The 24,170-nt window shown below is 35.1% G+C and overlaps 2 protein-coding genes and 2 long non-coding RNA genes across 6 annotated transcripts; 1 reads left to right on the top strand and 3 right to left on the bottom strand.

Moving 5' to 3' along the window:
* Nucleotides 1-4,524: 4,524 nt before the first annotated feature.
* LOC138905322 (uncharacterized) lies at nt 4,525-6,155 on the bottom strand. The gene is made up of 3 exons (XR_011413536.1): nt 5,941-6,155; nt 5,739-5,800; nt 4,525-4,840 (listed from the first exon to the last, which is right to left on the bottom strand). It is a non-coding gene; the product is annotated as an uncharacterized lncRNA (long non-coding RNA).
* An 839-nt stretch (nt 6,156-6,994) lies between these two features.
* On the top strand, nt 6,995-9,406 carry LOC138905323 (uncharacterized). Its single transcript, XR_011413537.1, has 2 exons — nt 6,995-7,069; nt 9,309-9,406. It is a non-coding gene; the product is annotated as an uncharacterized lncRNA (long non-coding RNA).
* A 2,281-nt stretch (nt 9,407-11,687) lies between these two features.
* On the bottom strand, nt 11,688-14,704 carry LOC104094584 (cyclic dof factor 1-like). Its single transcript, XM_009600547.4, has 2 exons — nt 14,359-14,704; nt 11,688-13,359 (listed from the first exon to the last, which is right to left on the bottom strand). The coding sequence occupies exons 1-2, from the start codon at nt 14,497-14,499 to the stop codon at nt 12,088-12,090; spliced, it is 1,413 nt and encodes a 470-aa protein (XP_009598842.1). The 5' UTR covers nt 14,500-14,704; the 3' UTR covers nt 11,688-12,087.
* A 4,007-nt stretch (nt 14,705-18,711) lies between these two features.
* Nucleotides 18,712-23,139, bottom strand: LOC104094582 (UPF0725 protein At3g44770-like). 3 transcript variants are annotated; one of them, XR_011414208.1, is made up of 5 exons: nt 22,851-23,139; nt 22,632-22,766; nt 22,363-22,556; nt 19,324-19,459; nt 19,038-19,253 (listed from the first exon to the last, which is right to left on the bottom strand). XR_011414208.1 is itself a non-coding variant. In XM_009600543.4 (4 exons), the coding sequence occupies exons 1-3, from the start codon at nt 23,010-23,012 to the stop codon at nt 22,365-22,367; spliced, it is 489 nt and encodes a 162-aa protein (XP_009598838.1). In that variant the 5' UTR covers nt 23,013-23,136; the 3' UTR covers nt 18,712-18,931; nt 22,363-22,364. The 3 variants fall into 3 exon arrangements, 2 of the variants coding, with proteins under 2 accessions (XP_009598838.1, XP_070052168.1); XM_009600543.4 differs by lacking the exons at nt 19,038-19,253; nt 19,324-19,459 and adding an exon at nt 18,712-18,931 and having other exon boundaries at nt 22,851-23,136; XM_070196067.1 differs by lacking the exon at nt 19,324-19,459 and having other exon boundaries at nt 22,851-23,136.
* Between the last annotated feature and the right edge of the window lie 1,031 nt (nt 23,140-24,170).

Here is a 24,170-nt window from a genome sequence, read left to right on the forward strand (position 1 = left end):
TTAAATTTGTCCCCGAAAGCTTCAAATCTATTCACAAACAATTCGATATATTTAATACTAATCATAAGAATTAATTACATATGAATTTATAATTTTTTAGGATAAAAATCCTAAATTCATTTAAATATTTGACAGTGGGACCCACGTCTCAAATCCCGAAAAAACTCACGAAATCCGAACACCCGTTCCGATACGAGTTCAACCATATAAAAATTGTCCAATTCCGATATCAAATGGACCTTCAAATCTAAATTTCTCGTTTTTGAAAGATTTTAGAAAAATCTGATTTTTCTTCCATAAATTCACGGATTCATGATATAAACGAGTATGGAATCATGAAATATAATCAATATAGGATAAGGAATACTTACCCCAATATTTTCCGTAAAAATCGCCCAAAAGTTCGCCTTAACCGAGCTCAAAATGACCAAAATGAGTAAAAATATTGGACTCTTCGATATATACATTGCCCAGGCATTTCCGCACATGCGGTGCCTGGGCTCGCACATGCGAGCTCGCATCTGCGAAGTGGGGCTGCCAGGCGAGGCCTCGCACCTGCGGAGGAAAAATCTCGCACCTGCGAAATTTTGTCCAGCCCCGCCCGGGCGCATCTGCGATCGAAGGCTCGCTTCTGCGAGCTCGCACCTACGAGAAAAATCCGCAGGTGCGATTACAGCAGATTGAAAAATACAGATTTTGCTTAAGTCCAATTCTTGATCTGATTTCAATCCGTATCACTCTCGGGGGTACTCGGGACCCCGTACGAATATACCAACAAGTCCAATAATATAATACGGACTTACTCGGGGTCTCGTATCACGTCAAACAATGCTGGAATTATAATTCACATCCCGATTCGAACTTTGAGTTTTAAATATTTCAATTTACAAATTTCGTGCCAAAACATATTAAATGAATCCGGAATAACTTCAAATTTGGCACACAAGTCATAAATGACATAACGGAGCTCTTCAAATTTCCAGAATCGGATTCCGGCTCCGCTATAAAAAAAGTCAACCCCGTGGTCAAACTTGAAAATCTTTAGCCTTTAAATTACTAGTTTTCGTTAAATGGTCATAACTTGAGTTAGGGACCTCCAAATTAAATTCCGGGCATATGCCCAAGTCCCAAATCACGATACGGAGCTACTGAAGCTGTCAAAACACTGATCCAGGTCCGTTTGCTCAAAATGTTGACCAAAATTAACTCAGTTGAGTTTTAAAGCTCTATTTCACATTTTAATCTATTTTTCACATAAAAATTTTCCATAAAATTTTACGGACTGCGCATGCAAATCGAGGAATAATAAATGGTACTTTTTGAGGTCTTAGAATACAGAATTACTTATTAAATTTAAAGATGACATTTTGGGTCATTAGAGAGTTATAGCCCCGTTTTTTCCATTTCTGCTTCCTTCTGTGCTTTCAGCTATATTATGTTATATCGGGTTGTTGGTTCGGGTCCGGAGTGATTTTAGAGTGGATTGAGACACTTAGTCTCTAAAGTAGAAGCTTAAGTTGGAAAAGTCAACCGGATGTTGACTTATATGTAAACGATTTTGGACTTGAATTCTGATGATTGCATTAACTTAGTTAGGTGATTTTGGACTTGGGAGTGCGTCCGGAATGTGATTTGAAGGTCCGTAGTAGAATTATGCTTGAATTGGCCAAAGTTAAAAATTTGACGATTTTGATCGGAAGTGAAAAATTTGATATCGGGGTCAGAATAAAATTCCGGAAGTTGGAGTAGGTTCGTGGTGTCATTTGTGACGTGTGTGTTAAATTTGAGGTCATTCGGACGTGGTTTGGTTGGTTTCGGCATCGGTTGTCGAACTTGGAAGGTTAGAAGTTCTTATGCTTGAATCCGAGGGTAATTTGGTGTTTTGATGTTGTTTTAAGTGATTCGAAGGCTCGACTAAGTTTGTATGTTGATATAGGACTTGTTGGTATGGTTGGTTGAGGTCTCGGGGGACTCGGGGTGGTTCCAGGTGGTTAACAGATTGTTGAAGTTGGAAAACAAAATGCAGCTGAAGCTGCTGCTACTCGTATTTCTGCACGTGCGGAGGGGGAGCCGCAGGTGCGAGGTCGCAGGCGAGCGTTGGAGTTCGCAGGTGCGGACAGTGTTGAGGTAGGCTGGGTCCGCAGGTGCGTAAGATAGGTCGCATCTGCGAGTCCGCAGATGCGGATAGGTGCCGCAGAAGCGGAAGTGAGAGGTCAGGCAGTGGCCGCAGGTGCGAGGTCTTTTCCGCACCTGCGTGGTCGCAGATGCGAATATGGAGCGCATGTGCGAAGTTGGGGGTTTTATTGATTTTCCGCAGGTGCGGAGGTTCTTTCACAGATGCGGCACCGCAGGTGCGCATATTTAGCCGCAGATGCGAAAGACCTGGGCAGAAACTATAAATTGAACACTTCGCGAATTTTGGTTCATTTCCACCATTTTCAAGTCGGGTTTTGAAGCTTTTGGAGTGATTTTCAGAGTGGATTCAAGGGTATTCACTGAGGTAAGTTGCTTGAGCTCTATTATCATTGGCTATAGTATTTTCTCATTAATTTTTCACCTAATTAGTAGGATTTTTGGAGTGAAATAACGGGTTAGGGCTTGGGATTTTGGAGAGAGTAAATTGGGGATTGAGGTACCAAATGAGGTCGGATTCTGATGAATTTAGTATGGGTTGACTCGGGAGTGAATGTGCTTTCGGGTTTTGGAACTTTTGTCAAATTTCAAGACGTGGGTCCGAGGGTCGGGTTTGAGTGAATTTCGGGATTTGGCCTATAAATTGGTATTTTCCTTGTGGGATTTATTCCTTTAGCTCATATTGACCGTATTCTATTGCTCGTTGCTAGATTCAGGTCATCTGGTTCGAGAGGAAAGAGCATTCTGGAGTAGGAGTTCTACACTGTTGAGGTAAGTAACAATTTTAAATCTGGTCTTGAGGGTATGAAACCCGAAGTTTGGTATAATGTGACTATTTGGAGGTGGCACCCATGCTATGTGACAGGCGTGTGGATGTACGCCGTGAGGGATTGATACTTGGTCCGTTCCGGGAGACTGTAAAGTCTAATAGCCTTTAATTGTGTTTATATGCATTCCTCTCTATTAGAACTTGACTATTTTCATGTTAGAAATCATGCTTAGGCTATATTCCTGCTCATGGTAGTTATACTTGGTCATAGTAATTCCTGTACATATTTACCTTAGTCTCTGTTATTTGTTTTCCCTGATGATATACTGTAACACTTTGATTTGGGCTGTGTTTCCCTTTCTTTATTGAGAGCTGTGAGACTAGAGAGGTTCATCACTGAGTAAGGCCGAGGGACTGGTTGTGAGGTATTGTTATATGGCACGTGAGTTGTTCGTGCGTATCCTTATGTTTATACTATGTCACGTGAGTTGTCCGTGCAACACGAGAGTTGTCCGTGCGGATCCAGATATGATATTATAGAATGTGAGTTGTCCGTGCAACACGTGAGTTGTCCGTGCGGATTAGCGATTGGGCTGTAGGAGCCCCTCATGAGTCTGAACACCCCCAGTGAGCACAGGTAACTATTGAGAGTGTGTGTTGAGGGCTGAGAGTCGAGAGTGTGAGCTGTTGAGGTGGGTTGAGTGGCTACTGCCTTAAGAGGTTGTACTTGCTTTTATTTATTGTTGCACTCAGTTGTTATCTATTGTTGTTGTGAAATTTCTGGAAGATTCATATCTGTTTTACACGAACGCGAACTGATTTGACTTATACCACAAGATTTGAAAGCATGTTCACTCTTTAGTGAAAATTTTTAAAATGAACTGTACTGTATAGCTCGTCACTGCTTCTCAGTTCCTTATTTATTTTTGTTACTTGCTAAGTTGGTTGTACTCATGCTACACCTTGCACTGTTTGAGTTTCGGAGACTGCAAGATAGCTGTCAGCGTCCGCAGGACCTTGTTACTCCTTCTATATTTCTTTACGTCTTGTATTGATACTTAGACACTGGTTGTATTAGTTTGGTTATCTAGATGCTCATGACTTAGTGACACCCCGATGTCGGGCTATTTTTCCGCACTTATATTTTATTTGGGTTTTACCCCGTATTTATGAGAAACTCCGGTTATTTTAAATGTCTTAATTCACTTCTGTTAAATTTTAAAAGTGTTTTGGATAGGTCGGTTTGCCTAGTACCACGATAGGCGCCATCACGACGGGTTAGATTTTGGGTTTTGACAACAAGTTGCTGCTAAGTAGAATATTCCTTACTCTCCTAATTATTTATGAGTCAAATTTAATGAAAAGAATTTTAGTTTCTATACCCTGAATTGTACCATCAGTACTAACTTTTCATACCAAGTATGTGTCAGGTTGTTTCGGGCTTAAGAGTCAATTGGCTTCTCATAGGTTTTAATCATAAAAGAAAGGTTGGTATAACTACTACTACATGAATCCACCTTGGATATGTTAGTATTCCAAAACTTTTGGTAGTCTAGTTGGTGATGAAAATCCAGAATATGAAAAAGAGAAATACATAATTTTTAGTCGCTCTTAAAATAATATCCGACAAAATATATATTTTTGAATATATGTGTATTACATATAAAAATATACATATTTTATTCACATTTCAGCTGACAAATGCAATTAATTTCAGCAGTCCAACCAATGTTGTATTTTGCGCATATGAAAACAATCATAAAAAATTTGCAAATCTCATCAACTGAAGAGATAAAACTGATGAAGCTTAAAAGGTCAATTCATGTCTTGAGGTTGAGGTGGCGGAGGAAAAGGTGGAGAAAAAAGAAAACCAGAATGGGAATTGAAGTTTGGCCCAGCATATGCATAGTCCGCCTCGTACGCTGTCCTTGGTTTCTCCTGTCACGTTAAATTAAATTATGGAAAAATCACACAATAGTCGCTCTCAATTTAAAATTGCAGGCGAAATGTAAATTTTTTGTATATTAATATATAATATACAAAAAGTAATCATATTTTTATGCATAATTAATATGTATTTTTTGTATATTGACTAGCGGATACAATTATTTTGGGCCGACCAACCAAATGTATTACTTGCCCTTAAAATATCCGCATGAATTCTATATTTTAAACCCTCAAAAAGAGTCAAGGAAAAATATGAAATGAACCACGATGAAAATAGTATACACCTTCCGTCTCAAAAGAACTTTGGAATTACAAGTACGAAGATACATCTAATTTTTAAAGTGAATTTACATGTTAATTTCTCAATCCTTTTGAAATAAGATATTCAAATTTAGAGAATACATAAAAAAATATTTCCTTTTGTTTCAAAAAGAACAATAGATTTTGGAGCAGGAGGATCAGATCGTCTAAACATCGGTCTCCATTGGACTTGGACACCTCAATCTTTTAAGCACTATAAGTACTAGTAAAATTTTATAACCAGAGATAATTTGAGTTGTATAAAAAAGTGGTAAAAAAAGAAGTTATATAATTCACAAATAATAACTTTATGATATAAAATTGACACAGAGTGTTTCATTTCTGCTGGAATAATTAAAAACACTTTCTTGTGTTACGGATCTACGACCAAAAATTCAATTACTCTCAACCCTTGATGAATATTCCATTCCTGAATGATCTCATTTTTCAATTACTCAACCATTTCATTCTACCATACACAATATTTATTCATAGTAAAAATAATTTTCATGACCAAATAATATTGTTCCTTTTGGGACAGAAAGCATTCAAATAAAATTACAAAAGAAAAAAAGAAAAAGAAACGAACCTCAAGCAAAACTCTATGGGTGTGTCCATAGCCAAAAGATCCCAATGTTTTTCTACCGAATCCTAAACAATCAAAACAGCAGAATAAAGTTAGTGAACAAAGAATATTTCAACAAAGATTACTAATCCACATTTTGTAGTCAATTTCTAATAAAGTAAGAATCCAAGGGGAAAAAACATGGAAAGAAGAGAGAATGGATAACCGTGACACTGAGAAAAGGAAATCATTAGAAAAACAGCTACGACAAGTGCAAGAGCAATGAAACGCCTCATCTTTGGTTTTTGCTTAATTGGTGTGTTCTGAAAATGGAATTATGGGATTTTGTGTTTAGGGAAGAGGTGTAGTTCAATTAGAATCCTTTTTAGGTTGAGTCATTGACGAAAACTATTAGATTTCTCACCCGAGTTATCAAACAAACAAATTATGAAGATACTAATAAATACATGGAAATAACGCTAATTTTAAATAATATGTGGTCGTGTTTACACCAAACAAATAATTACAAGACACGTCTTTCATATGCATATTTATTACTTAACTTTTCAATTTAATTTTAAATATTAAGGTTAAATTGCTTGATTTGGTGTAAATACCAGATGCAGATAAATATTTACCTAAAAATAATTTATCTATCATCGATGTTTACACTAAATTAATTAATTTAATCATGATTAGATGATATATTGAGGCAAAACTATACAATAATTAACGTGATAAAAATATATGTAAAAGAATACATGTTCGTTGTTCATTGGTTTAGTATCAACATTTAATGCGAATAGGTTCTTTCTCAATGTATTTAACCCTGAATATTAGCATTAAAATTCCTCCTTATCTAATTGACAAGTTCAACAACAGAATCCCGCAGCAAATCATGCCATCTACAGTCTTTATCCGGATTTTACTAAATGGCTAAAATGTAAACGACTATTTCTTATAGAAAAAGGGGGATTTTTAGCATGCATGAAGCAGTAAATAATACTAAGTAGTAGTTCATATTATAAAAAATGACACATGTTATATCCATTTAAAGAGACCAATATATCCTGTTTGCTGCTATCACCAACCCAAAGTATTTTGGCTCTGATACCAGTTGTTGAATTTTGTTACCTCGTACTTTATTCCAGACATTTTTTCTTTTCTTTTCATCGAGTATAGTACTACCGACAGTGAAAGTCTTAAAGAGGTGTTGATGGGGTCCATCTCATTCAAAAACCAAAGTAATAGGCATGTGCCTAAGTAAAATATTTGGCTGAGAATTTCTTTGGTTTGGTAGTCAACTTTGTTGAATTTCTTTGGTTTAGTAGCCAACTTTGTTTAATTTTTTTGGTGTGTAGAAATGAGAGCTGAAGCTCTCCTTTTATAGCCGAAGCCTCACTCTCTTGACAATTTGCACACACTTTTTCTTTTTTTTCTTCAATGTTGACAATTCAACGAAGTCGGCTACCAAACCAAAGAAATTCGACAAATTTGGCTACTAAACCAAAGAAATTCTCAGCCAAATATTTTCCTTCTTTTTGTTCAATGTTGACAATTCAACAAAGTTGGCTACCAAACCAAAGAAATTCTCAGCCAAATATTTTCCTTAAGTACATGCCTATTACTTTGGCTTTTAAATGAGGTGGACCCCATCAATACCTCTTTGAAGTGACCTGGTTGATCACAATTGTAGCAATTTCTGGCTCTTGATTTGGACCGGTTCTTAGACTTCCCACGAGCTCCGGATCTACCATAGTTGCTCGAACTCCTTTGATAACTCCTGCCCCTACCTTCTGTGATGAGATCAGAAAGGCCGAGGGTAGAGTCATGTAGGTACCCCGTCACAGAGTATGTCCTCGTCAGTGATGAGGGGGAGCCAGAAAGTTTTAAAGAGGTGTTGTCCCATACAGAAAAGAACCAGTGGATAAAAGCCATGCAAGAATGGATGAAATCTCTGCAGAAAAATGACACGTATAAGCTGGTTGAACTTCCAAAGGGTAAAAGATCACTCAAATGTAAGTGGGTCTTTAAACTCAAGAAAGATGAAAATGGCAAGCTGGTCAGATACAAAGCTCGATTGGTGGTTAAAGGCTTCGAACATAAAAAAAATGTATTGATTTTGACGAAATTTTCTCACATGTTGTCAAAATGACTTCTATTCGAACAATTTTGAGCTTACCAGCTAGCCTAGATCTTGAAGTGGAGCAATTGGATGTGAAAACTGCATTTCTTCATGAAGATTTGGAAGAGGAGATTTATATGGAGCAGCCAGAAAGATTTGAAGTAGCTGAAAATAAACACATGGTGTGCAAATTAAATAAGAGTCTTTATGGATTGAAGCAGGCACCAAGGCAGTGGTACATAAAGTTTGACTCATTCATAAAAAGTCAAACATATATAAAGACCTATTCTGATCCATGTGTATACTTCAAAAAATATTTTGAGAATAACTTTATTATATTATTATTGTTCGTGGATGACATGTTAATTGTAGGAAAAGATAAGAGGTTGATCGCAAAGTTGAATGGAGATTTGTCCAAGTCATTTGATATGAAGGACTTGAGCCCAGCACAACAAATTCTAGGTATGAAGATAATTCGAGAGCGAACAAGCAGAAAGTTGTGGCTGTCTTAGGAGAGGTACATTGAACGTGTACTGGAACGCTTTAACATGAAGAATGCTAAGCCAGTCAGCACACCTCTTGCTAGTCATCTAAAGTTGAGCAAGAAGATGTGTCCTACAACAATGGAGGAGAAATGGAACATGGCTAGAGTTCCTTATTCTTCAACAGTCGGAAGCTTGATGTATGCAATGGTATGCACCAGACCTGGCTCATGCAGTTGGTGTTATTTGCAGATTCCTTGAAAATCCTGGAAAGGAACATTGGGAAGAAGTCAAGTGGATACTCAGTTACCTAAGAGGTACCGTGGGAGATTGCTTCTGTTTTGGAGGATCTGATCCAATCTTGAAGGGATACACGGATGCTGATATGGTCGGTTATACTGATAATAGAAAATCTACTACTGGATATCTATTTACTTTTTCAAGGGGATCTATATCATGGCAATCTAAATTGCAGAAGTGTGTTGCACTTTCAACAACTGAAGCAGAGTACATTACCGCTACAGAAGCTGGCAAGGAGATGATATGGCTCAAGCGGTTTCTTCAAGAGCTGGAATTGCATCAAAAGGAGTATGTTATCTATTGCGACAGTCAAAGTGCAATAGACTTGAGCAAGAACCCCATGTACCACGCAAGAACAAAGCGTATAGATGTGAGATATCATTGGATTTGTGAGCAGGTGGAGAACGAATCTTTACAGGTCAAAAAGATTCACACGAGTGAAAATCCTGCTGATATGTTGACCAAGGTGGTACCAAGAGACAAGTTCGAGCTATGCAAAGAACTTGTCGGCATGCACTCAAACTAGAAAACAGTGCTACCTCCTCTAGATGAATAGATTGGAGGGGGAGATTGATGGGGTTAATCTCATTCAAAAGCCAAAGTAATAAGCATGTGCCTAAGGAAAATATTTGGCTGAAAATTTCTTTAATTTTTGAATTGTCAACATTGAAGAAAAAGAAGGAAAAGTGTGTGTAAATTGTCAAATATAGTAGGCTTTAGAGAGTGAGGCTTCAGCTATAAAAGGAGAGCTTCAGCTCTCATTTCTACACACCAAAAAAAGGAGAGAAAGAAAGAGTGAGGCATCACAGACAGGGTTTAAGAAAATAATCTGTGAAAAAAATAGAGAATGAGCGATATTATAGTGAGGTGAGAATATCAAAACAAGGTTATTTCTTTTGAGTGTTGTAGTGGTCTTTGGGGTATTTTACTCGGATCTACAAAGTGTAAAATTCCTTGTTATAGTGATATTAGTTGCTCATCTCGGGACCGTGGTTTTTCCCTTATTCAAAAGGGTTTTTCACGTAAAAATCTTGGTGTCGTTGTCACTCTTTTATTCTTGTTAATTATCGTATCTCGGTGCTACGTTATTATTTTGCTTTTATTACCGTGAATATTATTTCTGTAGGGGGTTTATTCCCAAGACATGTTATATCCATTTAAAGAGACGAATATATCCTGTTTGCGGCTATTACCAACACAAAGTACTCGCTACTTATTACAAATAGTACTTATCTACTCATTCTTTTCTTCAGTTTTGTAATCAAACTATGGCTAGTGGTTGAATTCACGTGTAACCAATCCAACACCAAAACCACAAATAGAAGAGCATATAGAAGCTTGCCAGTTCGCATTGTAGTAGAAAATTAACAAGATCGAACTGATTAAGCATGCTTTGACCGGAAGCACCAGAGATTCGAGGGAAGGGTGGCGGGACAGGGGGTTGGTTGGGGAAGCCCACCTAAGGGTGGGCGTCGGGTGCATGGTGGCAGGTCTGAGGTTTGGGTGCCGGGGTAGCGAGGGTGCCGATTGGGGGTGGGTGGGGAAGGTTAAAGAAAGTTTTGAAAAATATTTTCATTCCTTTTGGTAGGGTAGTAATTGGAGGAAAATGAGTGAATAAGGAAAATATTTTCTAAATCATTTAACCCAACCAAACATGAAAATTTTGGAAAATGTCCTTTGTACCAAACCCATCCTTAGTATAAAAGGCTAATTCTTTTGCCAGACTTTTCATCTTTCCTCGCAATGAGGAAAACAACTTTAACTAGGCAATAAGGCAGAGAAGCAGCTGCTTCTTTTGCCACACCGTTATTTACTACCTCTTAATCTTAGAGTTCAGTTAATGAAACACAGGAAATTTTTATTCCAAATGCTCTCTTCTGTGCAATACTGAAGGAAAAGGTTTCACATCTTAAGACTCTTATTGAATAAGAATGAGGGACCTGGTCCTCTTTCACGCAGTCCCTTTGTTCAGCTTGGAGATCAAGACCATTGACCACTTCTCTTTAGGGAAGAGAAAACTGAAATGCGCAACAGTAGCCAGGACAGGTGGGATTCAAGAACTAGAAAATTACTACAACCATAAAATTATTTTATCCTAAAGTCGACTCTCCCACTTCACTGCCAATGACTTGGCCGTACTACTGGAGTTGACTTAAACCAATTAAAATAGCAATTGAAGCTTATAAATTCCCATCAAATCACACAAGACCAGCCATTTAGACTTGGCATGCGAACTTTGCAACACATCACCATGTCCTCTTGCTGTATAACAGCAGCAATTTGAGCAAAGAATCTCTTACAGACATGATGTAAGCGAAGCCATTCATTTTGGCTGTTCCAAGCAGAGGAATGCAAGACAAGGGGAAAAAAGAAAGCAGAATTCACTGTAGATCATAGCACCAGATTAGGTTTGACTAAAGCCCCCCGAGCTACCCAAAAGAAGTATCCATGGCTTAAAAAGCATAAGCAATGAAAGGCCACAGATAATTTGGATCATAAGGACACGATAAAATCCATCATTACATAGCTAAGCTACTGGTAAGATAGTCTTGATTGCTCTATGGCTCTATTTGTTCACACAGATAGAGAAGGGTTGACAAGTTAAGGAATCAAGAGGAGAAGAAAGAAGAAACTTTGAAAATAGCCATTACCTTTGCCCTTGGCAAGCTGGCACTAAAATGGCGGTGTCTCTTCTTCACTAGAATAAGCTCTTGCTAAAGATAAAGATGCACCGAGTCTCTCTTGCAATGCCTTTATTTTGTCGTTTTCAGCACAGCCTTCTGCAACTTAATACATTACTGCTATGGATGGAATTAACTCCTTTATGCCTTCCTCTGAAAAGATAGTATAATAAGCACCATACAGAGTTTAAATTATGCATTACCCTTCAATTTACAATCATGAAAGGCTGACACCTAGAGGAAGAATTGCAAGGTAAGGTTCTTCAAATAAGCAAAGATACATCTCTTAGAGATGAGCTAAAATAACTCACTAAAGCAACCTCAGGAAATATATAGGACAGTGCATTCATAATAGAGCATTAATAATAAATGATAAAGTAAATAATAGAACATTAAATTTTACCTTTAACTTATTCATCACATGGTGAATTTAGTGCACAAACAGCCTAGTTTACCTCTCACTTTCTCAAATACAAGTATGTACATCAACTAACAAAGTGGGAAAAAAATGAAAAAGAGAAAAACCAAAACACTATCATCCAAAAAGCACCTTTCTTTTTCACACAAAAAGGAGAAATTAGCTGCTAGAGATTCATCTACTCCGATTTGAAAGAAATAAAGGAATCTACCCTACACTTTCGCCAACACTACTGCGTGAAGAACTGGCTCTAGCCAAAATATGCCGTGACAGGTAACAGTAGATAAGAGTTACTGAGCTGAAAATTTGTTGGGTGGCCTTGCTATCATTTTCTGATATTTAAAATTCTCAATGATTCTACAACTGCTTATAAGCCCTCATTGAAATTTCGTGAGCGAGACAATGCTGCTGGATTTGCTTGTAATACAGTAGAGTTTTCTGAAACACTATTGTTTCCGCCATTCTTCGACTGAAAAGTACTGAAAGGACTTCCACCAACTGAATCAACACTATCATGTTTTATTCCCAATGTCGCCCATATAGAACTCTTTGCAGCCTCTCCTGGATCATCAATCCGCAGAGTTTTTGGAACCCAGAGGCACTTCTCATGATTACTCTCATTTGAAGGCTCTTCCTTGCTGCTCAGCGGTTTTAGTATGTTTTCATCCCTTGAGTGTTTCCCCAGAGTTGGTGAATTAGGACCAGATGTTGTAGGTGTTTGGGTTAGGGAAGCAGTAGGTGGGGACACCAAAGGGACATTCCAAGAACCTGCTACATTATAACCCCAATAAGCAGCTGTTGGGTAAAACGGCATAGGAAAGACAGGAGGGCAATAACCAGGAGGAGGGACTGCAGAGGTCCAATGGACAGAACTGCACGGATATGGCCAAGCAGCCCCAGGATAGCAAGCCAAGTAAGGCGGAAAGCTAGGGCAGTTCTTCCTTAGCAGGTCAGGTCCGATTTTGTTAACTTCATCATCTGAATTTGCGGCAGAGACTGAAGATCTTCGGGAATGGTCATCTCCATTATCTCCAGCTCCGTAACTAACTTGAACCCCGGACTCTTCTGGTTTATAGAACCCATTTGGCGGACAATTATGCATTGTTTTGTCAGCAATGTTCAAAACTGAAGCCATTGATTCACAGAGTGGCTTATGGGAGCCAAATGCAAGAATAGGTTGCTGGATTCCGTTTGGATAATCTGTTTGTGCATTGGGAAATGTTTCAGGGACAGACATTTGTCGGTAATGTGGAATTGAGTTCTTGTTTTTGCGACGACCAGCACCTACAGGCACATTCCTCATGGTCCCACCAGCTGTCCAATATCTCTGGCAATTCTTGCAGAAGTGTCTAGGCTGGCTCACATTGTAATTGTTGAAATAACAAAATTTGGTTTCCATGCTGTTACACCGGGGACATGGAAGTATCTTATCTGGCCTTTTGAGGATTTTCTCTTGCGAATTACTTGCTTCGCGCTGCTCTTCTTCACTTTTTGAAGGTCTTGTTGAACAGTCGTTATCAACAGGTGGCCCCTCTATAGTATCACTTCTCGATGGATCTGAATTCTGACCCTGTAACTCCTTGCCAGTCAAAGTTCCCATCTCATCCTTATCATCATCCACGTTTCCTCCAAAGTAATCCTGTATGAGTGATGCATTTTCACAGAGGAGTAAATTGAGCCGGTAAACTCTTCTATTCAAATTATTGGAAACTTAGGAGATCTCAAAAGAAAAGGTTAAACGCGACTTCACTAGTCCTATACTATTGCAACAACCAAGATTCTTCATCGTTAAGAAGCATGAAAAGTTGTCGAGAGAAATGTCGAGGCCAAAGGTAAAAACAAGAAGCAATAGTAAGTTATATATTGACGAAAGTAACCAGGGAGGAGTAAGTACACAAGTGAATAACAAATTAAGTATCTGTACTCTCTGAGCTTGGAAGTAGAGTGTTCATACCATTACACAAATAAATGGTATGAAGAAAAAGTTTCTCAGTTAGCTAGTCAAAATTTAAACTTTTCCCATTTAGCAAGTCTAAAATTAAACCATCTATTCACGCTAATAGATTGCTTGTTATAGGAATCAAACATAGGAAAGTAAAACAAATCTTAGATATAGAGATGTGAAAAATGTTGAAATGATTGATGGAATTAACTCGAACTCTAATGAATCTCCAAACAACTGTAAAAGGGTTCAAATTCTATACCCTGACAACGTAAATGATCATTAGAGATCATAATAATTGGAATAAGTAACCTAAGAAATAGGCAAGTAATCTTCTATAACATGTTCTTTGAGTAGATATAAGTTAAATCCATTGTAAAATTACTTAATAACTTTCCATTAGAAAAACCAAGCGTTCAAGGAGATAAGGAGCTGAAAATAACACGAAGGAACCCCAAACAAAATTAATGAATGCGTGACCTAATACACAAATCGACAAATTTCAACAAAAACTCAAGGCTGCGGCCGGATTTATTCTATATCAATTGAACGAAGTAGAGTATATAGTTTCTCTCTCGTTCAAAAACCTGATGAAAGTGCTCCTGTATTAGCTATAGCTGAGTCAAATGGAAAGTCAATAACAGTCTTCTAACAAATTATATATTCTTTCTAAGTGCAAAAAGCTACAATCCATACCTTGTGAGTTTCTATATCTTCTTCTTCATTGGTCTCCTCAGGCGAAGAATCATCTTGAAGAGTTGCAGAAGATTCTGGAATATCAGTCAACTGAATGGTTTTACCGAACAGTTTGATGGCTGGGTCTTTTAGTTCCGACATATTTGGTGTTTGCTGCTATGCACTTTTTCAATTTCCTAAGATAAAGTTAGAAAAAAGAGAGAGAAGAACATAACATAATCCAACAAACAAATCCTGTGATTTTGGGGATTCAGTCTCATGTTACTCCCCACAGATCTGACACATACACATACAACCCCGACACACACAAACACCCTATGTGTGTGTCACCACTACATCTCAATTTTTTCTTATTCACTTTTACTTGTCCAGACTTTGCACGCTCATTAAAAAATACTAACGAATAAAATATAATTTATCATGATATTTATATTAATTGGTATATAGTCTTAATAAATTTAAAAAATAATTTGGAATAAGTAATTAATGACAAAACAGAAAAGATAAATTACTTTTCTTTTGATATGCGAAAAGTAACAAGTAAAAATGATAATTTATTTTTAGAATACTTGACAGCTAAAAGTGATTGAAGGGAGTATATGTTATGCGGAAATTTTTAAATTTTTAATAAATATTAAATTTAAATATATAATTTTAAAGATATAATGAGTTCAGTATAACAAATTTAAATATCATGTTAATATCAATATTGTATTAGGCATATTTGGGTAGGACTTTGTTGGCCATTGAGTGGTGATGGTTGATTTGGATTTATAATTTATTATGTGAATCAAAACAAATAGATTATACCAACTACAACAAATAATAAATTTAATGTAATCTCATAAGCGGAGTCTGAGAAGTCTGATGAATTTGCAGACCTTACCCCTATTTTGTGAAGGTAGAAAACATGTTTCCAATAGAAATTCGGCTCTAAAAAGCATGGAAGGAAAGAAAACAATAACATCAATAAGATAATAAAATAACTGAAGCAAACGAAATAACTGATAATACTGTAAATCTATGGAAAAGAGAGACGTTCGACTATCTACTAACCTACATCCTAATTCTCGACATCCACATTTTCTTATCAAGGATCATGTCCTCGATAAACTGGAGATAAGTAATGTCATGCCTAGTTACTTCTCCCCGTACTAACTAGTTGAATTAAATAAGTATTATAGCTAAACAAATTTGAGTTAAGCAGATGAATATACAGATCCATATAGTCTACTCTACCAATTATAAGGCTGAAACGATTAGTTGATTGATATGAACATAATCAAATCTTAATAGTTTTAGATAAAGCATAATTTAAAGTCATCAATTTCGAATTCTTCTTTTTCAAAAAATAATTTGGGGATTATCAGCAACTTGTTTATGGAAAGTACGTGCAGAAAGTGTTAAATACAGCTGGGTATGCCACGTCAGAGGCAGAAAACAATTCTGAGCCACAAGCTGTTTGTGGCGTTGAGATTTTCTATTTCTGCTTTTACTCTTTTTTGATTCTCTATAAAGTGACTCTTTTTATCTGAGTCAGCAGCACCTTTTCTTCTCTTTTTTTCTCGTCCCCTAATTCTTCTAATTGGGACCTACTTTTGAAAGCCGCCAATCTTTTCGGGTTTGCTTCCATTTTTCTAATTTCCTTTATGTGTTTTTCGATTTCTAGTGGATGGAATTGCAAGTTGGGCCAAAACGTTGACTGACGTTTTTTCTTCCAAGAGCAAACTTTTAAATTTAATAATTAGAAAAAGGTTTATATTTATTCATGTACTATCTGGAACTGCTTAATATGTTCTATTCATGTTTTTCACATTCGTTAATCGTCTTGTATTTACTTTTATTATTAACAAAGCTTCATCGTAAAAATGGATGGATTTCATATATCAAAAAATTTCGAGGAAAATAAATCCAAATTTTGCCCTCAACTTTTGATTATTGTTTAGAATTACCTTCTATACACTTTATTTGTACAAGTAACTGAAAAATTGCTTAAGCTTAACATTTTGTTAGTATAAAGATTTTTTTATGAGAAAAATATGAATTGGCTACGAGTTCAAGAGTTTAAAGTTTATGTATTTGTCCCTTTCTTGATGCATTTTCTTTCATGTGGAATTGTTTTGATATTGTAAAAGTTTATTTTTTTAATACCATTGCTCTAAAGAAAGTTATTTACTTTGAGAAAGTGTCAAAAATTGCCTATAGTTTGACTTTTTTCTAATATTATCCAGCATAAAAAGTCTCCTTTTATTTTAATCTTTAAAGAAGCTCCAATATGAAATTAATTTTAACCATAATAAAAAATTGAGAGGGTAAATTTAGACTTATTTTTTGAAGAATTTTCATATATGGAGTCTACTCTTTCATGCTGGAACTCTAATAATACCAACAGCAAAATATGAGACGATTTACTAACGATGAAAAGGATTTTAAAAACGAAAGAAGAGAAGGTTGGAAATACTTAATTTGAAATCACAAGGGGGGTTTCACCTTGATAAATCTTTGGACAAATTATATTTGGACACTTGCAAAGACTTTCTTGACTTAACACTTTTCGAATTTGGAAATAATTTGACCTGTTTGAAAAGCAATTGGAGTTGACTGTAATTGAATGTAATTACACAACGCTAAAATTTGACGAACGCAAAATACAACACAAAATTATTATTTGCTAGTCAAAAATATTATAGTTTAATTATCATCTCCACGGGGGATTGGATTTAAACAGTGTTCGAATAATCTTCAGTTGATTACTATCCAGAAAAATTAACACTTGATTTGATGACTACTACTACGATTAACTACTAAAAATTAAGCAAGTAATAGTTGATTACAGAAGACACCAAGTAATTACTTGGTCAATATGTAATTGGGTGTTATTGAGGGGGTGTAATTACATTTTCTAATTCTCAAGAGGGGACTAAGAATTGTTGGTAATTAAATGGTGTAATTACAAGGTTATTTTTAAATCTCTTTTCTTTTCTTTTTTAAGTTACTTTTTATTTCTATTCTTTTTTATTTTTAATTTAGTTTTTAACCTTTTAAATTCTTTTTTTCCAAATATTATTTTTTTACGTTATTTATCTTTTATTTACTTATTTCTCATTTTCCAACATTTACTTCACGTGTTTCTATATAATTTTTGATTTTATTTTTTCTGATTATTTTTATTTATTTTTTATTACACTTAGCTATGTTATTATTTTAATTTTTATAAAAAACTTATACCTCGTAATCTTAGAAAGAATAAGTTATCCACAAACTTGACTTATAATGAGTGATGTCATTAAAATTGAATTTGTTACTGGATGAGGTTATATGCAAACTTAACTATGTTAAAATGATAGATTACTTTTTAATATTTAAATAATATTTTTATTTTTTGTGATTCCAGGTAGTTGCTCATATTTTTTATTTTTTTTTATTTTCTTCATTTAGCATAATTGTGATATTAATTCTAGTTTTGAAATTACACCTCCTAATATTAGAAATAATAAGTCATTAATAAACTTGGCATATAATGAGTGATGTCATTAAAGTAGAATCTCATTGTTGAATGAGGTTGTGGACTTATGTTTTCACTCCATCTGTTCACTTTTACTTGTCCACTTTGGACTTTTCATATCCCTTAAGAAATAATAAATACAGTATGTATTTTTACCATACAACTCTTAATAATGATAGTCTTTCAAGAAGTCTTGGGAAATAAGTTTGGAAATGAGTAATTAATGATAAGGGTAAAACAGGAAAAAAATATTGTCTTTCTCTTGATTTAGTATAGTGGACAAGTAAAAGTGAAAATGTATTTTTAATATAGTGGACAAGTAAAAGTGAACGGAGAGAGTATTTTCCTTTGAATTATATGTACATAAATTATGTTAAAACTTATTTTACGTTATGTTGTAATTTTACATGAGTATTATGTTTTTTTGGATTTTGAATTACGTCATATTTCCAGTTCCATTTCATTTGATTTAGTAGGAATGACTTATTAATTCAGATTGCATGCCATTCATTTTTCAATAGAATTGATAGATTATATTTTCGTAAAATATTTGAGTAATGTTATGACATTTTATATTTATAAATCTTTTTTATCAAGAATGCAGCCCATGATGTTCTTACAAAATATGTACTTTTAGTTTATATTATTAATTTGAAAAATATGTCAATTATTTTTATAATATTAGTAATAAATATATAATTTGTAATTAATATGTTTTCAAGAAACAATATGTATCTTAAATGTAAAACTTAATATCATTTATAATAGCATATATTTGTTAAATCTTAATTTTTAATTTTTGATAATTAACTTTATATTTAAAATTTAATCTAACTGTGTAATTACTCTTGTACAACCAAATAATACACTTTTAATTATATTATAATTACATTATGACAAACAAACAGGTCGTCGTAATTACAATACTGTGTAATTACTACCCTAGTAATTACACCAATTTCAATTACCGTTCTTAATAATAACTACCAACTGAGAAGAGCTTAAAGAGATGGCAAGCTCACTAGGTAGCTTTCACCTCAACATCGGAATCAGGAGTTCTCTTATCGCCTGCCGACAATAAAATAATAAGTATATATAACAAAGAAAGGCAAGCAGGGTTGGCTCAAAACAAATTTAAAGCATCAATTTTCTCATAGCAAAAACATAGCAGCACTTGTGCAAAATACAAACATGATGGCAAAAAAATGAAGGTAGTCCACAAAATTTCATAATATCATCTAATCATATAGAGTCTAAACATTTAAATTTGAGAACTGAAAACTCCTTCAAAGTCCCCATGATTCCTATCTCTCCACAATTTACAATTAATGCAACAGGAAATCGTATTCAGAATCCTCTTGATACCGTTTCTATCTTCCTTCCAGGCCAGCTGCAAAAAGCAGACTATAAAAATACAAAAGTCATTTCCTACTGAACAATGTAGGAACTAGTGGTAATACCTTTCATTTGTTCTTTACACATTTAACACCAAGGAGTATTACATAAGCTGAATAATCTTCTTCTCAGATTACCTTTGTGGGAAGACATGCTTCATGAAGAGCAATCCAACCAGAACAAGAGACTTTTCGAGCTGACCTACATTCCAAAAATATTTTCTAAGGCTTAGACTGACAGAAATAGTCTTTTATTTTCTTCACGAACTGGTACCCACTTTTGACAAAGTATATTCCAAATTTATTTCCTTTCCATTTTAACATAATCTTCTTTCCTGGAATCTTTTGTTGGCAATCTGTCTTCTATTCTTCTCCTTGAATCTATCAACAAACATTCTAAAAAAACTAGTGGCATAATATTCCAGAAACAACATACTCCCTCCGTTTCAATTTATGTGAACTTATTTCCTTTTTAGTTCGTGCCAAAAAGAATGACCTCTTTCCCTATTTGGAAACAATTTACCTTTATGCAATGATTTATAGCCACACAAAATATATGTGCCTTATTTTACGCCACAAATTCAAAAGTCTTCTCTCTTTTCTTAAACTCCGTGCCCAGTCAAATGAGTTCACATAAATTGAAACGGAGGGAGTAGTTCTTTTCAACTAGCTACCTCATATTTGGACTAAGTCAGCAAAATCATTTTGAACAAGCTCAGATGAGAAAGATGCAGGCAACATTCTGGTCCAACGAGAATAAACTTCTTGCAAAGAGAATAATCTTAGAGGATGATCTATAAGGTGATTACCAACATCTTAAATCAAATGACATTAGAAATTAGAGTATTATTACTTCCTTCTTTTTGCTATAAAGAAGAAACCAAAATTTTCCTCAGGTTAGGTAATGCTCACAAAAGGTATAAACCCATTGAAAAAATCTACATGAATGGTTAACTTTTCAATGAGTATGATGTAAGAGGGTAAAACCGATTTGAAACACAATCATCTCTTTCTTTTAGATGAAGATGCTATCACGTACTTTTGAAGGGGAGCCTTGGCGTAACTGGTAAAGTTGCTGCCATGTGACTAGGAGGTCACGGGTTCGAGCTGTGGAAACAATCCTCTTGCAGAAATACAGGGTAAGGTTGCGTACGATAGACCCTTGTGGTCCGGCCCTTCCCCGAACCCCGCGCATAGCGGGAGCTTATTGCACCGGGCTGCCCTTTATATAATGAAAGAATTGAGAAACTCCCATTAAAGATTTGGAAAAGACCCGTCTGTTGATACCTCTCAACTAGAAGCCTTATTTCCAAAGAAAAGGTTTCCTACATGGTTTCAGAATTTAAGCAATGACAAAGCTCCTCATCAAATGATTTTACCCTATCCTTCATCAATTGCCTGTTGGGACACTTGAAAAATGACTTTATGACAGCTCATTCATCTCTTTTATCAGCAAAAGTTTTCTGTTTGTCTATTCCTGGAAGAATGGAGCTTCCAATATAAAAAATTTTCATATCCTAAGCCTCATTGATAGTTTCAACATAATCATTTCCATGATGTCAATGCTCAAATTTCAATTTAGAAAAAAACGCCGCCATTGGTGAATCAGTAGTGACTCCTCAGGGTTCTATGCAAACTTGATATTGAAAAGGTATATAAGGTATATTATCATGTCTGTTAGGAATATTTTGAGAAGTATTACTCTCTTGAGATATCTCAGGCTCTCAGCACCATGTAGGTGTTAGGAGACTGCTGCATGTATATTACAGAGAGCAAATGCTCAATTCCTGTATTAGCCCTGAAGTGCACTGAGAAAGTTCAACATGGTATCAACATAAGTTACTTTCACCATGTTATTATAAAAAAGTTAGCGAAGAAATACATTTTTAGTCTCAGCCCACATTTGTTTTTGAAGGAAAGTAATCTAAATACTTTTTGATCTTTTGCTAAGTTCTCTATTCTAGCTTTGTTCTGGCTTTGCATACCCTCCTTGTTATCCTCGCGTATTTCATCTCAAATATATCCAATATCATGCTCCAATTCACAATGGTTATTTTGCAAATGCACAGCCATAGGCTTGTTGTTAGGCAACCATCAATAACATGCTTCTTCTTGTATATTCTTTTTCACATGTGTTTGGTCTCAAGCAGAAGCGTATTACTTAAGTGTAAGAATGTCAAGTTCTCTACCCTCGTGTTATTGACTAGTCTTGTGCAATATGCAAGGTATATACCTTAATCATTTTGACAGAGAGTACATCCCCTTATCATTGCACAAGTACCATGTCTCATGATCAACACAGTTATCTGGATCAGGTTTAGAGGTTGTTAATAATTTCAAAGTGGAGAATTGGACTCTATTCCTCTCCCTTTGCTCACCAAAATCATCTCTTTTGCAATGTTGATATGGATCGACTAAGGTGCTTCCTTATTCCACTAATTTCTCAAATAAAAACCTCAAATATATTACCTAGTTGATTGTTCTTGAGAAAATAACAAGTGAGAACCACTATTTGTTTACTAGGAAGAGAATAACGATTCAGATTTTCTAACAATTTAGATAACTCGATACTCTATCTAGAAAGCTACCTTTTGTCCAACACATTCTATTTTCAAAATACCTGGTATATGAGGCTTTCGCCTTTTACATCATAAACCTTACACAACCATAAAGGCGGGGATCCTCTTAAAGTGAAGTAGCAAACATCTTGTTGCTAAATAGACCATACAACACATCTTTTTCCAATCATTCACTCATTTAACATTACAGGAAACATGATGTTGGTTGAAGCTAACAATGAGGTTTTGAGGTGTATTTTTTATTTCAATGGAAGTTGCTGGCCAGCACACACAATAATAGCAACAGAGTTTCTTACAGCATTACCAATATACATGGGCATATTGGAATATAACGAGTCAAAATGGAGTGAAACGGATAGTGAGGCTTCATACCACAGACCTGAAATTGAGGACTAGTTGTATTTGTTGTGTAGCAATATGCAAAGGCATAAATCAATGAATTGTACAAGCACACTTATCATAAGCACGTAGCAATGTATAAGCAACGTAAATAACAAGAGAGAAGATGCATATTAAAATAGCTTACCTTCAACACTTGGATGATTTCTTAAACCTGCAAAATCTCACATCTCTATCTCCATCAATTCCCCACCACGCCAATGCTTGAAAGGTCTTTATGGTATCGTCAGCATCCCTGGCTTGAAAGGTGATATAACACCACATCCCAGCAGCATATGATGTGTTCACAGTCACATTTTTCACAAATTCGTATTTTGTAGCCTAAATAATAAGAAAAACAGCCAAATATCAATCAATCACAGAATAGAATGAGCAGTTAATTAAGCAATTACTTACATTCTGTGAATTGAAAGTTGCAATGGTTAACTGGGAGAGGTCAACAAATTTGGGTTTGTTCTCCTTACCCCGTTGAGGAATAATTGGAGCCCCAATAGCAGCATCCAAAGTCAAATCCAGAGTGATATCAAAACCCTAATTGCAGAAAAGAACAAATCAAAAAGAAACGCCTCAAGTACAAGGACAAAAAACATGCATACTTAATAGAATAGCACCTACCTCGCTCTCCTTGACTTGCCTGTGATACTCTTTCTGAAGTTGGATACACATTTTGCGACCGTCCGCATACATAATAAGATCATCATCAGAATCGTAGCAATCTTCTGGTCCTCCATCCTCTTCCAATTTTCGCGTCCCCTCACTAGGAGGATTCTCCGCCATCTTTTAGTTCAAAAGGGTTCAATTTTATGTCTCTACTTTAATTTCTTCTCTTTTCTGACATTGTACCTAATAAAATTTTGGTTATGCTTTCTCATGCATTTTATTACACCTCATGACATAAATAAAACATGTAACTTTGGGTACATTAACTTTGTTCTTGTGTAATTCTTTTGACATTGTAATTTTTTTTGGCAAAAATAAAAGATAGTGTAAATTTTTTAAGGTTTTATTTGATTAGGTCGACTACCGCTTTCCTTACTCGAAAGATTGATGGTGTCTTTTCTTTAATTTCTATCCAAATAAATAAGTCACCCCGTGGCCCGTACAATGTGATCAACTATTTTTAGAAGAGAAGCACAAAAGTAAGGTCTTCTATTCAAGTGAAAGAAATTAACATTCCGTTTGGATCATTATTATCTATTATTTTATAATGTATTATATTATATTGTATTGTATTATTTGATGGATATAATATTTGAATAAATTATATCATTTGTTATTGTTAAATAACATCTTTATTGTTTAGTTTAACTGTATTATATCGTACTGTAACATTCAACTTTACTAAAATACCCTTAATTATTTTAAATAGTAAAGTTATCAAGAATTACTCATAAAAATAGTTTAAGAAACCTGATGCTAAACTTTAAACCATGATTTTAACTTGATCAATTATATCACCGAACATACGACTTAATAGAAAAACTTACTTCATGCGAATAAAAATCTCCAAAATTAGATATAGTTGCAACACAATGAGGAGAATTAAAAAAAATATGATCATAGACAAAAGAAGTACATGTAGTTTCGAAACAAGGGTAGAGACCTAAGCAAATTAAATAGTTAATTAAAAGCAGCAAAAAGTATGTAGAGATCATAGATGAGATAAAAAAATACAAAAAAAAAAAAAAAAGAAAGAGTGAAAACTAACAAAATAGTGGACGACAGAAGAATGAAGACAAAGTACGTTGTCGGGTGAAGTAACATAAATAATAGCGTAGTGTAAAGGGTAATTGAAATATGGAATAATAAGTACGAGCATAATTGGAAAAAGAAATGAAAAACAATTCACCACACCAATTTGGTTGTTTCATAAAATGTGGCTTCTTATTGTTTCAAAACAATGAATTTAATAATACAAATTGGGCTTGGAAGCTG

The sequence above is a fragment of the Nicotiana tomentosiformis genome, chromosome 2 (assembly GCF_000390325.3).
Source record: "Nicotiana tomentosiformis chromosome 2, ASM39032v3, whole genome shotgun sequence".
Classification (NCBI taxonomy): domain Eukaryota; kingdom Viridiplantae; phylum Streptophyta; class Magnoliopsida; order Solanales; family Solanaceae; genus Nicotiana; species Nicotiana tomentosiformis.